Consider the following 14,171-nt stretch of genomic DNA (forward strand, 5'->3'; position numbering starts at 1 on the left):
ACACAAATAAGACGGTTACATAATGGTTTTCCACACAGGGCTGATATTGAAAGGCGCAAGGCTACTGAGCCAGGGGTAATTTGATTGGTGGTCCAACCGAATGTACTCACAGCATTCGGCTGCCAATCTCAATTTCAGCACCTGATCTTAGATGTGTTTCTTTACAATGGTGACCAAGACACCACATGGGGCATACAAGGGAGAGAAGACACCACATGGGGCATACAAGGGAGAGAAGCAAACACAACGTGTTACCTTTACAAAGGCTGTGATTTTATTGGATTACAGCAGACAACTGTTTTTTTGAAAGTAGTAAGCAGGACCTTGGTATAAGTACAGTATTCCTGATAAATGTTTGACCAATGACACTACAGCAGAAGCGGTACATAAAAAGCTTGTATTGTTTGTTTCTACTGTTGGAATGGAACTTTACTAAATAGCATTACTCCTATAAAGCCAACACGTATAAATGCTATTACTGATGTGCATGTTCATTTTCAGGACAACAAATAAATCAAATATAGAGAGATTAGAATATGATGAAGACACATGATTCTGGATTTGTTTCAGTGTGATCGTGGCCTTCTGGTTTTTGTCATTGACCATTTTTTTTTCTCTCTCTTCCTAACAAAGACCCACAACTTCACTTGGTCATACAAGCATGTTCATTACAAGAGTGCAGGTTGGCCTTAGAGTCCAGAGAGCACAATAGCACTTCAGTAGTCAATAGTTTGATGGGAAGTAAGTCAGTCACCTGACATGAGGGAACTTCAGCGTTGTGGAACTGACTGAAGCATTGCCGTGGTTGCAGTGGTGTCGTTACAAAATGTAGGACAGACCACAGAAGGACCAGCTGGAGCAAAAAGGGCAAGTCGCTCCTGTTATAAAATGTAACAAAATTCCGCCAAAATTGTACAAATCTGTAGCAATACAGAAAAAAATATATTTACAAGAACCCTTTTTTTAAAAGTGTAATAATGCAGCAAATCCAGCTTTGGCACTCAACGATCACCACCTGGTCAGTGCTACAGGCACACATTCAGTGTATCGTGCCTTTGACTTCATCCCAAGTCACACACAACATTACCACAATGTTCCTAAAAACATTCTACAAGATTACCTCGACATCGAGGAAATGTTGCACACATACTGGGATGAAACAAGCAAGACATAATCCGTTCAAAAATACAATATTAAATAATTAAACTTTCCTTTTCTTTTCAGCTCCTGTGTGCAACTGACAGCAACTGTTCTCACCTGCAGGAAAGAATAATAGTTCCGTCATAAAATGTTACAGAGTTAGAATAACACTTTCACAAGAGTCTTGATAATTCCCAAAAGGGATTAAAAAGCTATTCTACTGCCAGCAGTGCTCTCAGTGCCTTGGTCCTAGTGGTAACTAGGACACATTGTGAAACGCAGCTACTATGTCGTATGAACGATGCAACTTCAGGCACTATTCAATTAAAAACACTGACATGTTTTTGTCGCACCGGGATTTAGTGTCCGCAAAGACAAAGACAAAGTCCCCGCCAGCGCAGTCATTTTACCAGCAGGAACAGGAACGCATGGATGCAGAATAAATAAATGTATCAATTACTTGTTGGTTGATGTTATTGTTTGATGTTGTTCTGTCAAATTGTAATATCTTTGGATGGGGGGTTCTCTACAACATATAAACTGTGTAGACTGTGTTGCAGTAACAGCTCATACAGGTACTCATACAGGTACTCATACAGGTACTCATACAGGTACTCATACAGTACTACTACTGCATAGGTAACACTATTATTCGTGTTTCTAATATATTATACTATGAAGCTGGGTGGATATGTTTTCAATAAAGCATTGATACCCATCATTTCAGGCACAATGGTGTTTACTTATGTGTGCCAGAGAAAAACAGACCAGAGAGAGTTAATGTTCTGCTGCTGCGGCGGTTTCTTATCTCACTAGACCACACAGTTTTGATAACTTTAACGACTGAAAATATACAAAAATCCTAGTGTCAAGAATTCCTCAGGTCCCTGTTTATGTTCAATACATTTTCTTACCCTTCATCCAGTTACCCTTCCAGAGGCATCCTCCATCACCTTATCAGTGTCCGAGACCAGCTCCTGAGCCCCCATTTGTGCATCCATCCTCTTGGTTTCCTCCATCAAGCTCCCAAACCCCTCTTTCAAGCCTCCATTTTGGCCACCATTCTTCATATCGGATGTAGTTTGTCTGAATTTGTTGGCGAACCAGTCCTTCATCTCTTGACTGTTAGGACTGGTCTGCTCTGTTAGCCTTCCAATATCCTCCACTTTGGGCACCTTTCCCTCCTGGCACCGCTGGATGATGCTGAAAGCATTCTGTGTGCTCAACAGCGCCCCCTGGCCATTTTGCCCACTGCTGTTCAGCTTATGGAACAGCTCCATCCACTCCAAGGTCCCGCTCTTCAGGGCTAACCGATTGTCTTTGAACCAGCGGACGATTTCTGTGCGAGCCAGGCCTGTCTGGGCCTCCAGGTGATTGTATTCCTCGGGGGAAGGCCACGGAGTTTGTGCAAAAACATCCTTGAGAAGCCCCAGGGATTTGCTGTCTAGAGGCACTGAGCAAGTGGGAGGGGCAATGATGGGAAGAGGAGAGCTTCTTGGATGGCCGCCTTGTCCGTTCAGTGGTCCGTTCTGCAGCAGCCTCTCAGCATCGAGTCTCTTTGAGCCCATGGAGTTCAGGAGGGCTTGTTCAAGGTCATCACGCAGTGCACGGCGTTCTAGAAACCAGCTGTCGATTTCCTCCCGTAACAGTCGAGTTGCGGTCACTAGATTGTCAACGTCGTTGTACGTCGGAAAACTGTTTCTCTGGAAGTTCTCCTCCAAAATCTTCAGCTGCTCAGAGGTCTTCCCTTTCATTCTCTCCAAGAGAGGAAACTGAGTGGGAACCGATTTCTGCTGCTCATGTTTCGGTGAAAGTGTGCTGCCATACAGCTGTATAATTCCGTTGTGTGTATGAACACCCTGGTCATGAACACCATTGGCCTCTCCGAGAGGGGTCAGCACTTTGTCCTGTAAAAGCCGTCCTCTGACATAGCCGGGCTTCAGTTCCGCTGTTTGTTCTTTTATTTTCTTGCAGTCCGAGGGAAAGCTGGGGACCTGAGATGGGACCTTGAGGGGAGTCCGCACTGATTGGATTATCGTTGGCCTCCTTATCTGGGGGGCAATAAGAGGGGGCGAAATAGGTAACTTTAATTCAGGGGCCAAGAGAGAGTGGGTGATTGGAAGTTTGTCTTCGGAAACGATTGAAGACGGGGACAGCATGTAATTTTTGAATTGTGGGGCAACAATAGGGGGCGCAAGAGATCTCTTCATCACTGGGAAGACTGGAGAAGGTGCCATCGGCAGCTTGCTTTTGGGCATCACAGGTGCGGTTGCCGTGGGCAGTTTCCCTTTAGATGCTGTGAGAGGTGCAGCCGAGGACCTCTTCATTTCTGCGATCAGAGGAAGTGCCACAGATCTCTTGATTTCAGGAGGCACTGGAGGCGGGGCCATTGGAAGCCTCTCTTTCGGGGGAACTGGGGGAGGGGCCATTAGTTGTTTTTCGCTTGGGTCCTCCGCAGGAGACGCCATAGGACGCTTTAAGTCCGGAGCAAATGTAGGAGTCGTTAAGGGTCGCTTGATAGCTTGCACGGGACTGGCTACAGTCATTGCAACAGGAGTGCAGGTAACAGCTGATCCATTAGTAATACTTGTCAGTACCAGATTAGACTGCCCAAAAGTAGTCTGAATAAAGGGCTGAGTGGCTTTGGCAGTAAACGGGTTAGGGTTAGGGTTAGGCAGAACGGTGAACGTCTGATGCACCGGCGGGATGGAGCCGTTGAACATTTTCTTCCTGGCTTCCTCCACTTCCTCTGGCGACCATGTGATGCCTTGCTTCAGCCTCTGGGTGGTGAACCACACCTTGATTTGCCCCTCTGGGTGCTTGGATGCCGCAGTAAGCCAGGACAGCTCAGCATGGGTTGGGTAAGGGAACCTGTTAAAGGATGTCATCAGGGTCGTGTTGTTGTCCAGCAAGGGATTGTATTTGGTAGTGTTCAGAGGAACGGCGATTTTTGGTACAGAGTTGAAGTTGGGCGGCCGCTGGAGCAGTGGCATCACATGGGAGAGGCCTTGATACATCGTCAGTTCAGGGATGATCACTGTGCCATTTATGTTCACAGCTGTGATTTGATCTTTTGGGATGAGCTTCTCTAGCTGGTTCTCCAAATCATTCCCTTGGTAGAGGGATTGTATGTTGTTCGGTTTTGGCTTTCCGATCTTCACTGCGGTCGGTTTGCTTGGCAGAGCGGCACAGCTCTTGCCCTCTTGCCCGTCTGCAGAGACGCATTCAACGGAATTGTTCCTGCCTTCGATTGTCTGCTCCAAGACAGTCTGGTTATTGATTTTCACCCTCTTGAACTTGAAGTCGCTCTCCCCAGGGTGTTGGGTCTCATTGTGCTCCGTCAGAGAGTCAAACTTTTTGGTGCTGAAGTTGCACACAGCACATAGGTACAGGGGGTTGAGAATGACATTGGGGTGACTGGCGTCTACGTGTTCTTTAAAGTCGTTCAGGTTCTGGGTGGAGAAGGGGCAGTACTTGCACGCGTAACCTCCTGGCCGCCTCCGCCCGGGGGACGGATCAGTCTCCGCCACTACCTTCTCACTTCCCAGATCCTCTATAGAGTCTTGCACTAACGTCTGGTCTCGATCGGTCAAAGACTCTGAAGACACGTTTTCTGCGATGTTGTCAGTAGACACTTCCATTTCCTCAGAGTCCTCCTGCTCCATCGGGTCGCTGACCCGTATCATGCAGGGAGTGGATGACTTCCTCCGACTGGACATTGCTGGTGACCGGTGTTAGCCTGATGTTGGACCTCACTGGGGGCAAGGGGAGGATAAGTCTCCAGTGTTTGAAGAGGACCCTGCTGCTCTGCTGTCCTGGGTCCGCAGCGTAGTCTCCTGCTGACTATGAACGTCAGCTCCCGTGTGCAGCTTCATGGGCGTTCATCACAGACGGCGCTCACCTGGGGAAAGAGAGAAAAAGGAAATAATTGTATTTTTGTTTTTGTGATAACATTTTTATTATTATTTAATGACAGATACTGTACACACACATGAATACATAACCCCCCCCCCCCAACTCAATCATAACCCCCCCCCCCCCAACTAAATCATAACCCCCCCCAACTCAATCACAACCCCCCCCAACTCAATCATAACCCCCCCAACTCAATCATAACCCCCCCTCCCCCTCAACTCAACCCACCACCTATCACCTCCCCCCACCCTTCCTACCCAGATACAAACATTACAATTACCACTTTGTTATTATAAAGAAATAAGAAAATGATTCCTCATCAAATGACATGGCAGGTTGGAGAGGAAGGGTCAGATGGAAGCACACTTTGAGGGAGAGAGCGTCAAAAGCGAGGAGGAAACGGATGGTAGCAAAACAGTTGTTCAACATCATTCATTTACACTGCTGCTATTGGGTGATGAATATCTACTTGAAAATAAAGCTGAATTATATATTTTTGCTAAAATGTATGTGTTATGACAGTCATTACACGGTGATACGCCCCAGGTCAGACTTTCTTCACCGTTTGTCTATTATATCTTATTTACAGTCATTGGGCGTGACACCAAGCAAGAACCATGTGATTTCCTTCCCAGAACACCAAACAGTGTCTACTACTCATGTGACAGAGGGAACAACACAACAAACTGACACATCTAGGCCAATGTATGTAATCAAAGGAATACTGTTAATAGTAAACAGCTCTGTAACACTGCCCTTAGCTCTCACTGTTCACACACCGCCGGTGTCATGTTCACCAGCCGCTCAGGAATCCAACACGCCTGCCATCTTGTCACTTCTCCATGAGCAAAACTATTATTTTTTTTTGAATGACCAGAAAAGATATCTCTGAATCTGTTAGTTAGAGAGCACCTCACACACAACCACAGACGCTCAGACTTCATCAAGGGCAAACTGAATCCTGTCAGCGTCCAAAATCTTAATTGTCACACCCACATCGCCCAGGAATGAATAATGAAACGGATTTGATTAATAAATAATTCTTAATATCAGTACTTTTTGGGCACGTCCCACTTTATCCTACATTAAATAGATTCAGTGGCTTCCTTATTAAAAAAAATAAATAAAAAATGCAAGACTGCCAATTCATTTCCATGCTGTCACTATGGCAACAGCAGAGAGACAGCGAGGTGCCCTTCTGCTAGCTCACCGCTGCATATTAACGATTTCCTCTCACAGGTGCTAATTAGGCGAGGAGGGCTGCGGTCGACCGGAGCCGGGGCCAGACGCGAAGCGAACAGCGTGCGGGCAGAGGGTCCTCTACCAACCCCACCGGGACGATCCGCTACGGCTGAACCGTGACGTTGCTTGGCGCAGGCCCTTCACAGGGGCCGGCCTGATAAAACATGCATGAGGCCCGTCTCTGTCTCGTGTCTCGGGCTAACTCTCAGAGCTGCAGTCAGCCATGAGGATGTAAACCGGGTTTCCAGTCTGGAAACTCATCACATCGGATGCTTTAAAGACGCGCTAATGCTATGGGTGTCTGCACACGTTACACAACAGCCTGGATTTCAGGGGCATGAGATTTGTTCGTATCGTAGATAAGAGAGAGGACCAGTGGGGGGGTGAAAAATGCAGCCAGAGGAATGTTCATCCTCTCTGTTCCATGTTCATGTATCCTGTCAAAGGACAGTCAGACTGGTCCCCAAGATTATGGTGTTTCACAATGGACTCCTCTGGTGCCAGTCGAGAGAACAAGTGCAGTGAATCATTGTGGCTGATCAGTGTCCTGTGCAACCACAGCAGACTGGGTCAAAACAAACCGAGACTGCCCCTAGTGACTCAATCCACACGGCCTCGCCCGCGGTCGGCTCTCCCCACGCAGACGGAGACAGTCAGTGAAAGGGAGCGTAAACAAAGAAGGAGAGGACAAACATGTCATCCAAGGTTCACACAAACCACAGACATTTGTGTTGCGCTGATTCACGTCTCCTTACGTTGTGGAAGAGGAGTTTCCGCGTACACGGAGGATCAGGGACAGTAAACACCTCTCGTTGCACGGTGAAGACGATTAACTTTAACTCTCACATTTTGATTTAGCGAACAAGTTGTCCTCGTACAATAGCTGGGTACACTCACTAGTGCAGCTTCATGAAATCCAAACAAGCAGTTATAAAAAGGATCATGTCCCCCCCCCCACACACACACACACACACCCCCAGGCCCCTCCCTGCAGTCATTTCCACATCAAAAGGTGGTGACTGACTGACATTCAATATCAAATATGACTGTGACACTGCACAGAGAAACACATGCGTCTGCTTCAATCTGCACATTAAGTCCAAACTAAAACCTTTTGCTCCGTTTGGTTAAATGTTTTGTTAAGAGCTGCTTAGCCTCTGAGAGAGGAAACTAAAACCCATAAAGAAGCTCATCTCAATGAGACAGCTGAATTTGAATGAGTACGGAATTAATTTAAATCTCATCAGGCCGCCCTTTAATACCTTATCAGTTCTGCATGGAGACAAGAGGCCGTAATCGCATTAGTCTCCCTTTGCTGTTTGGTAAGTCAGTGTAATTGAAGGGGTTAGACCGTTACCTTCTAGGGGAGAAGCTTCATGGGAAGTTATGTGCTGGGCTGTTGTCTTTGGCTACGTTGGCTGGGGTTCGCAGGGTGTCTTCGCAGTGTGGAACATAAACGCAGATATACTGTAGCAAACTCTTCAGTTTGGAGTTTTGAGCCGTCCCACCCTCCCCCTCCCTCCTCCCCACCTGCCTCAAGAACATTATGGACTATTTCATACCACTATCACCCCCCCCCCCCCGCCTCAAGGACATTATGGACTATTTCATACCGCAATCACCCCCCCCCCCAAGGACATTATGGACTATTTCACACCACAATCCCCCCCCCCTCCCCCTGCCTCAAGGACATTATGGACTATTTCATACCGCTATCCCCCCCCCCCCCCCCCCCCCCAAGGACATTATGGACTATTTCATACCGCTATCATCATGTTTAGCTGAAGGGAAGTCATGAAAAACAAACTTCTGCCAGATCGGATCGGTACTTTCTCTAGACCTTATTAAGCAGCGCCCCGCGGCCCGCAGGCGGCAGCGCTGGAGCGGCCGGGATCCTGTCGGCCGTAAAGGAAGCGGAGACGTGGCAGGGATGCTAAAATATCTCAAAAGGTTGTTCAATCATTATGACTCTGACTGATGACACTGAGACTTTGATGCCAGATTTGGGTCCAGGCTACCGGGGTGAATTTTCCTCCAACGGCCATGGGACTTGGGTGTGTTGCTATGGAAACCACCAAAACCGCTGATAAGAGTGATTAAATCTCCTCGAAGACCTTTTGATGGCAATTGTTTTTCAGCTCAGTTAGAACAGCGGTGTGAGGGGGCTTCTTCTTTCATACCTTTCAAAGATATATTTTCTGTTCTGTTCCGAACTGAATCTGCTTTCATATCTCTGTTCTTATCGTCCTTCAAATGTTTTTTTCATCAAGTGATTATGTTCAACTGTGTCTCTTGGTTCATGGAAACACATCTAAACTCTTGTCTTTGAAATATAAAAGTATAAACAAAGCCACTGAGAGAAAAACACACAGAAACAGACAAAAGGATTAGAAGTGTGTTCTTAGGCAGGATCCTGTCCCGCCCACCTGGGAACAGAAGGACCAGAGAACACATGACACCCACAGGGACTGTTGTTTTCAGAGAACTGAGGACTCCATCTTGTCTGAAAACTCCACACATTAAAGACGTTTATTTCAAATCCGCCAGCCAAGCAGGGAAATAGTTTGGCTAGCACATCCTGTGCTGCTTGTTTAAGCTCCAATCTGGAAAACGCCAATTCTTTTTTCTAGCCTTCCCCTCCTTACACCCTGCAGACAAAGAAACCATTGATCCTTACATTGTGGTGAAGCAGGGTTTGTGGTAAAGCTAGAACAATGGCAAAAACTCAGTAACCCCCCCCCCTATACACACACACACCACCCTGTCCCCCCAAAAAAAGAAAACTTGGAACTAAAATGCATAAAGTGAAATGCAACAATACATTAGCATTTCAGCCTATACTGATGCAATCAGTATTCTGGAGAAAGCATTAATTTGCACTGGTAAACAGACTGGGAAAGGTTACAAGACACAGAGGAGAGGAACTTGAGAGAGCGGAGCTGGAGGGGTGTGTGCTGCTGAATCACTCTGTGTGGCGGCCAGCTGCTTCTCTACATGTGGGGCTGTGGAGGCTGGCGGAGGTAGAAACCGGAGGCCGGGCTCATTGTGATGCACGGAACGGAACGAGGAACGGAATCAAACACACAACGTGTTTATGCCTCAAGCACAGCGTGTTTGATACCGTTCCCGCGTTCCATTCCATGCATCACAATGAGCCCGGCCTCCGGTTTCTACCCCCTCCAGCCTCCCCTGATGTGGGGATGTCCAGCAGGAGCAGACAGCCAGTGGAGCAGTGACTTCCATGGCTTCTTTCCCAGAGAGTTTAGAGGCGAGGCAACGCTGATCTAAAGGAGGTTCTGGGGGAGGCTGGGGGGGCTGGGGAGGGGGTCTGGGGGGAGGCTGGGGGGGCTGGGGAGGGGGTCTGGGGGGAGGCTGAGGGGGCTGGGGGAGGCTTGAGGGGGCTGGTGAGGGGGTCTGGGGGGAGGCTGAGGGGGCTGGGGAGGGGGGTCTGGGGGGAGGCTGAGGGGGCTGGGGAGGGGGTCTGACGGAGATGAGGAGGAGGGAGTGGGGGAGGGAGTTTAGGCTGTTATACTCTACAACAGCAAAGACGTTACACTTTATCAAACAACGACACGCGGCCCTGGAGAAACTCAAGATGGCTGTAGTCCAAAATACACAAATAAACAAAACACACAAATAAACAAAACACACAAATAAACAAAATACACTGAACGATTATCCAGATGAGGCATCATGTTCTATTTTACTTCAGGGTTTTTTTTGTAAAAGAAAAGAAAAAGAAACGAAAGAACATTGGCAATCACAAACGACAAGAGCTGCAGACGGGAGAGGGAGGGAAACCTGTCTAAAACCTGTCTAAAACCTGTCTAAAATCTGTCTAAAACCTGTCTAAAACCTGTCTAAAACCTGTCTAAAATCTGTCTAAAACCTGTCTAAAACCTGTCTAAAATCTGTCTAAAACCTGTCTATACATCAGCCAACAACGCAAAGGAGGAGATACGAGTGTAGCCTTGCATGTATCAAGAACGAGTCCACAGGTGAGACACGGATGAGTCCACAGGTGAGACACGAGGACGAGTCTGACATGGATCACGTGACCAGGCGCGGCAGGTGGAGGACGGGTTCACTGTAACGCACGGAACGGAATCAGGAATGATGTCAAACATAAAACACGTTGTGTTTGATTCCACTCCTCATTCCGTTCCACACATTACAAGGAGCCCGTCCTCTGAGTTCTACCTCCACTAGCCTCCCCTGGTGTTCCACCTCCGCCAGCCTCCCCTGATTACGTGAAATCACAGAACATGGTGGGGAAAGGAGCTGGCATCTACAAGGTGTGCTTCTTGTCTTGTTAATGTGATTATTGGGGAAAAAATATCTTCACCAAGTTACTCAATTCAGTTAAGATAAGTCCATCTGAGTGGAAGGTTAACATTTTTTGTGATTTCTGAATTAATATCTTTTCTTGGGTCCCTGATTTGAACTGCGTTGATTACAGTGGGCCATCACTGTCAACTCCCCAGTCCCTGCCGGTGACACACACACCCATAACATGATGCAGCGACCAGTGTTCTTCACACAGGGGATGGTGGGGAAACAGTGATGCGTGTGCTGGATTTGTACTAAACGTAATGCTTTTTAGTAAAACCAAATAAACACATTTCCAGCCACTTGTTTTGCTGTATCACTTGACTTCATTGTTGCAAACACAGCTATGGATTTGAAATTGATTTTTGTTTCATTAACACAAGAAGCCCTGGGCCCTCATTACTAACCAAAGCACCCAGAGTGACGTCCATTTGTTGACGTGAGTGTAATAATTGAATTAGATCAGTACCATGCAAAAACAAACACACTGGTTGTGTTTAGTCAGGACTTGGGGATCATTAGAATACCACATTTCATATTTCAAAGAGCTTACATATTATATATAACATATTGACGGACATACAGGACCAGTCAGAGGTTTGGACACACCTTCTCATTCAGTGGTTTTTCTTTATTTTTTTAAAATTATTTTCTACATTGTAGATTAATATTGAAGACATCAAAACTATGAAGGAACACATATGGAATTATGTAGTAAACAAAAAAGTGTTAAACAAACCAGAATATGGTTTATATTTTAGATTCTTCAAAGTAGCCACCTTCTGCTTTCATGACAGCTTTGCACACTCTTGGCAAGGTGTGTCCAAACGTTTGACTGGTGCTGTAATTGGTGTAACTGTACATCCCCTACTGTAAAAAAAGCGGTCAAACGTGAAGCTCCAACGCTTGACGTAAAACAGAACAGAAATCTGAAGCGACATACAATGAAATGTAATGATACATATTTGCAAGAATGTCTACACACCAGTCATTTTCTAAAGTTAAACCAGGTAAAAGTTTAAAACACGAAACCGCTTCTCCTTTCAGTGGCTGTGCACCTTTACCCGGATGTGTCAGTGGGTTAGGGTTAGTTAGTCCCGGATGTGTCAGTGGGTTAGGGTTAGTTAGTCCCGGATGTGTCAGTGGGTTAGGGTTAGTTAGTCCCGGATGTGTCAGTGGGTTAGGGTTAGTTAGTCCCGGATGTGTCAGTGGGTTAGGGTTAGTTAGTCCCGGATGTGTCAGTGGGTTAGGGTTAGTTAGTCCCGGATGTGTCAGTGGGTTAGGGTTAGTTAGTCCCGGATGTGTCAGTGGGTTAGGGTTAGTTAGTCCCGGATGTGTCAGTGGGTTAGGGTTAGTTAGTCCCGGATGTGTCAGTGGGTTAGGGTTAGTTAGTCCCAGACTAACCCGTCCTCTCTGACAGTCCGCCAGGCAAACCACATCCTGTCATGACCAACCACCGGGTGACGCACAGAAACGTCTCATCAGGGAGAATTAGTCCGTCTGCTTTTATCATCAATCACACACACATTCCTGTAGCCTACTGTAGCTTACACACACACACACACACGCAGACACACACACACACACACACACACACGCACACGCACGCGCGCACACACACACACACACACACACACAGACACACGCAGACGCGCACGCGCACACACACACACACAGACACAGACACACACACACAGACACACACACACGCGCACACATAGGTGCAGAGAAATGAGTTCTAATAGTCTAGAGTAAAACAGTTGTAAAAAGCCTGCGTTCTAACATGCAGGTGTGATGAAGAGTCCTGCCTGTCCTTGGCAGGCTGGGGGTGCGTTGCGGTGCGGTGCGGTGCGGTGCGGTGCGTTGCGGTGCGGTGCGGTGCGGTGCGTTGCGGTGCGGCGCGGCCTTCTATTCACATGTCATCGGCCTTGAGTTTCCACCATGAGCATCAATGCAATAAAACACAACACAATAACTCTCATGTGTCATGTAACCAAGCAGTCCTACAATTTGTGGCCAATAGATTTTTACCTTATTGTGGTGTTTACAACAAATAATAGTTTACCAATCCACTGTCATGTGCAGGCCTAGGCTACAGGCCCATGGTGACATGAATATAATGGGCTTCCATGTTACTGTAACATGAGGCCCGAGGCCTCATCTCTAAAACTCCACATGGCCTCTTGAGTCAGTTTGTGACACGGAGATTGACTTGTCTGCTTGTTGTAACCCTCTGACTCACCACTAACAACCCACGCCACCTCCATGGGAGGTTTCTCATGATTAATCCACCCCCCCACACCCCCCGGTGACTGAGAGAGTTCCTAGGCTCTGGCAGGCTGTTGCACCCTGCTCATTGGAACCCTGGGAAATCTACAAGCGCTTGATTACTGGAGATACACAACACAAGCACGCAGCGAACCTGGGCAAACAATGTGGCACGATGGTTCTAGAATGCCATGTTTAAATAAAAACCATTCCTCCTCCCTCGCTTTCCTTGAAGCAACCACAGGTCGGACAGGATTTTCTCTGCAAAACGTAGCAGCGAAAGGCTTGTTTTGACCCATCCTATCATGTTAGAGCAATGATCACCACAGGTAAGGGAGTAGAGAGAGAGGGGGGGGGGGGGTTAGGCATCCTGCCCCCACCTGACTGGGGGGTGAAAGAATACTCACTGCACTTGGGCAGCAGGGCTGGGTTTCCCCCGTCTCGCCCCAGGTCCACCTTCACACTCCTCTCTCCGGCTGCTCCTTAGGTCTCCAGTCCAGCGGCACTCTGGGTAGTCTCCTCAGGAATCTGAGACGAGAGAAGAATGTCAGCGGCGGGGGGCGGCGGGGGGGGGGGGGCGGCTCGGAGACAGAGCCCCGCAGAAGGCCCTGAAAAACTGCACCGCTTTGTGTTTGCCGAAAAAATAGAAGGTTGTTACCTTGGAAACGTGCCGACAGAAAGGGACAGACAGCTTTGGAAGGTTATTTGAATGACAAACACCACCTGGGATGCATCTCTAGTTCATTGTGCTTCACTTTTTTCAAAGTTAATCATGTAAAGGCTTTTGTGAACGAAACGTTGTCAGCAGGCTCGATTACTCAGCAAGAGTAGAAACAAGAACAGATAATTCCAGTTCATAACGAACAATAAGCCCAAAGGGATGAAGAAGGAATGTGTGTAAAATGGTGCTCGGCAGAAAGCCATTTTATACAACTGAGAGGAACCATCTTGCTTTCACTGCAAAAATATAGGTCTTATATAGGCACCAAATAAGTTTATTATAATTCTATGCAATCAACTGCAACTACTTACAACTAGGATGGAAGTTTCAGTAGGCAGTGTGTGTGCTTGCTCAGCTGGCTAAATGTGTGTGAGTGGAAGAAGTTTACATAGATATCTTTAAGTAAGGTCAATAAGCTTTTGGTGACCGTTAAAAATTTTGAATTGTACAGTATGAACGGTATAGAGTAGAATAACGTTACTTCGGTACTAGTATCAAAAACAGAACCAAAAAGATTTCCTCAGGGTTCTTGATTTTGAGTTTTCTGAACATTAAA

The 14,171-nt window shown here is 47.1% G+C and overlaps 1 protein-coding gene across 1 annotated transcript in view; it reads right to left on the reverse strand.

Moving 5' to 3' along the window:
- Nucleotides 1-273: 273 nt before the first annotated feature.
- The window catches only part of zhx2b (zinc fingers and homeoboxes 2b), a 21,785-nt gene continuing 7,887 nt past the window's right edge, over nt 274-14,171 (reverse strand). The window contains exons 2-4 of the mRNA XM_083680345.1: nt 13,302-13,422; nt 2,055-5,041; nt 274-1,257 (exon numbers count right to left, since the gene is read on the reverse strand). Of these exons, the coding sequence (XP_083536471.1) occupies nt 2,058-4,859 (2,802 nt within the window). The 5' untranslated portion in view covers nt 4,860-5,041; nt 13,302-13,422 and the 3' untranslated portion in view covers nt 274-1,257; nt 2,055-2,057. The remainder of the gene's footprint in view (nt 1,258-2,054; nt 5,042-13,301; nt 13,423-14,171) is intronic.

Source organism: Argentina silus (assembly GCF_951799395.1).
Source record: "Argentina silus genome assembly, chromosome: 11".
Taxonomy (NCBI): Eukaryota; Metazoa; Chordata; class Actinopteri; order Argentiniformes; family Argentinidae; genus Argentina; species Argentina silus.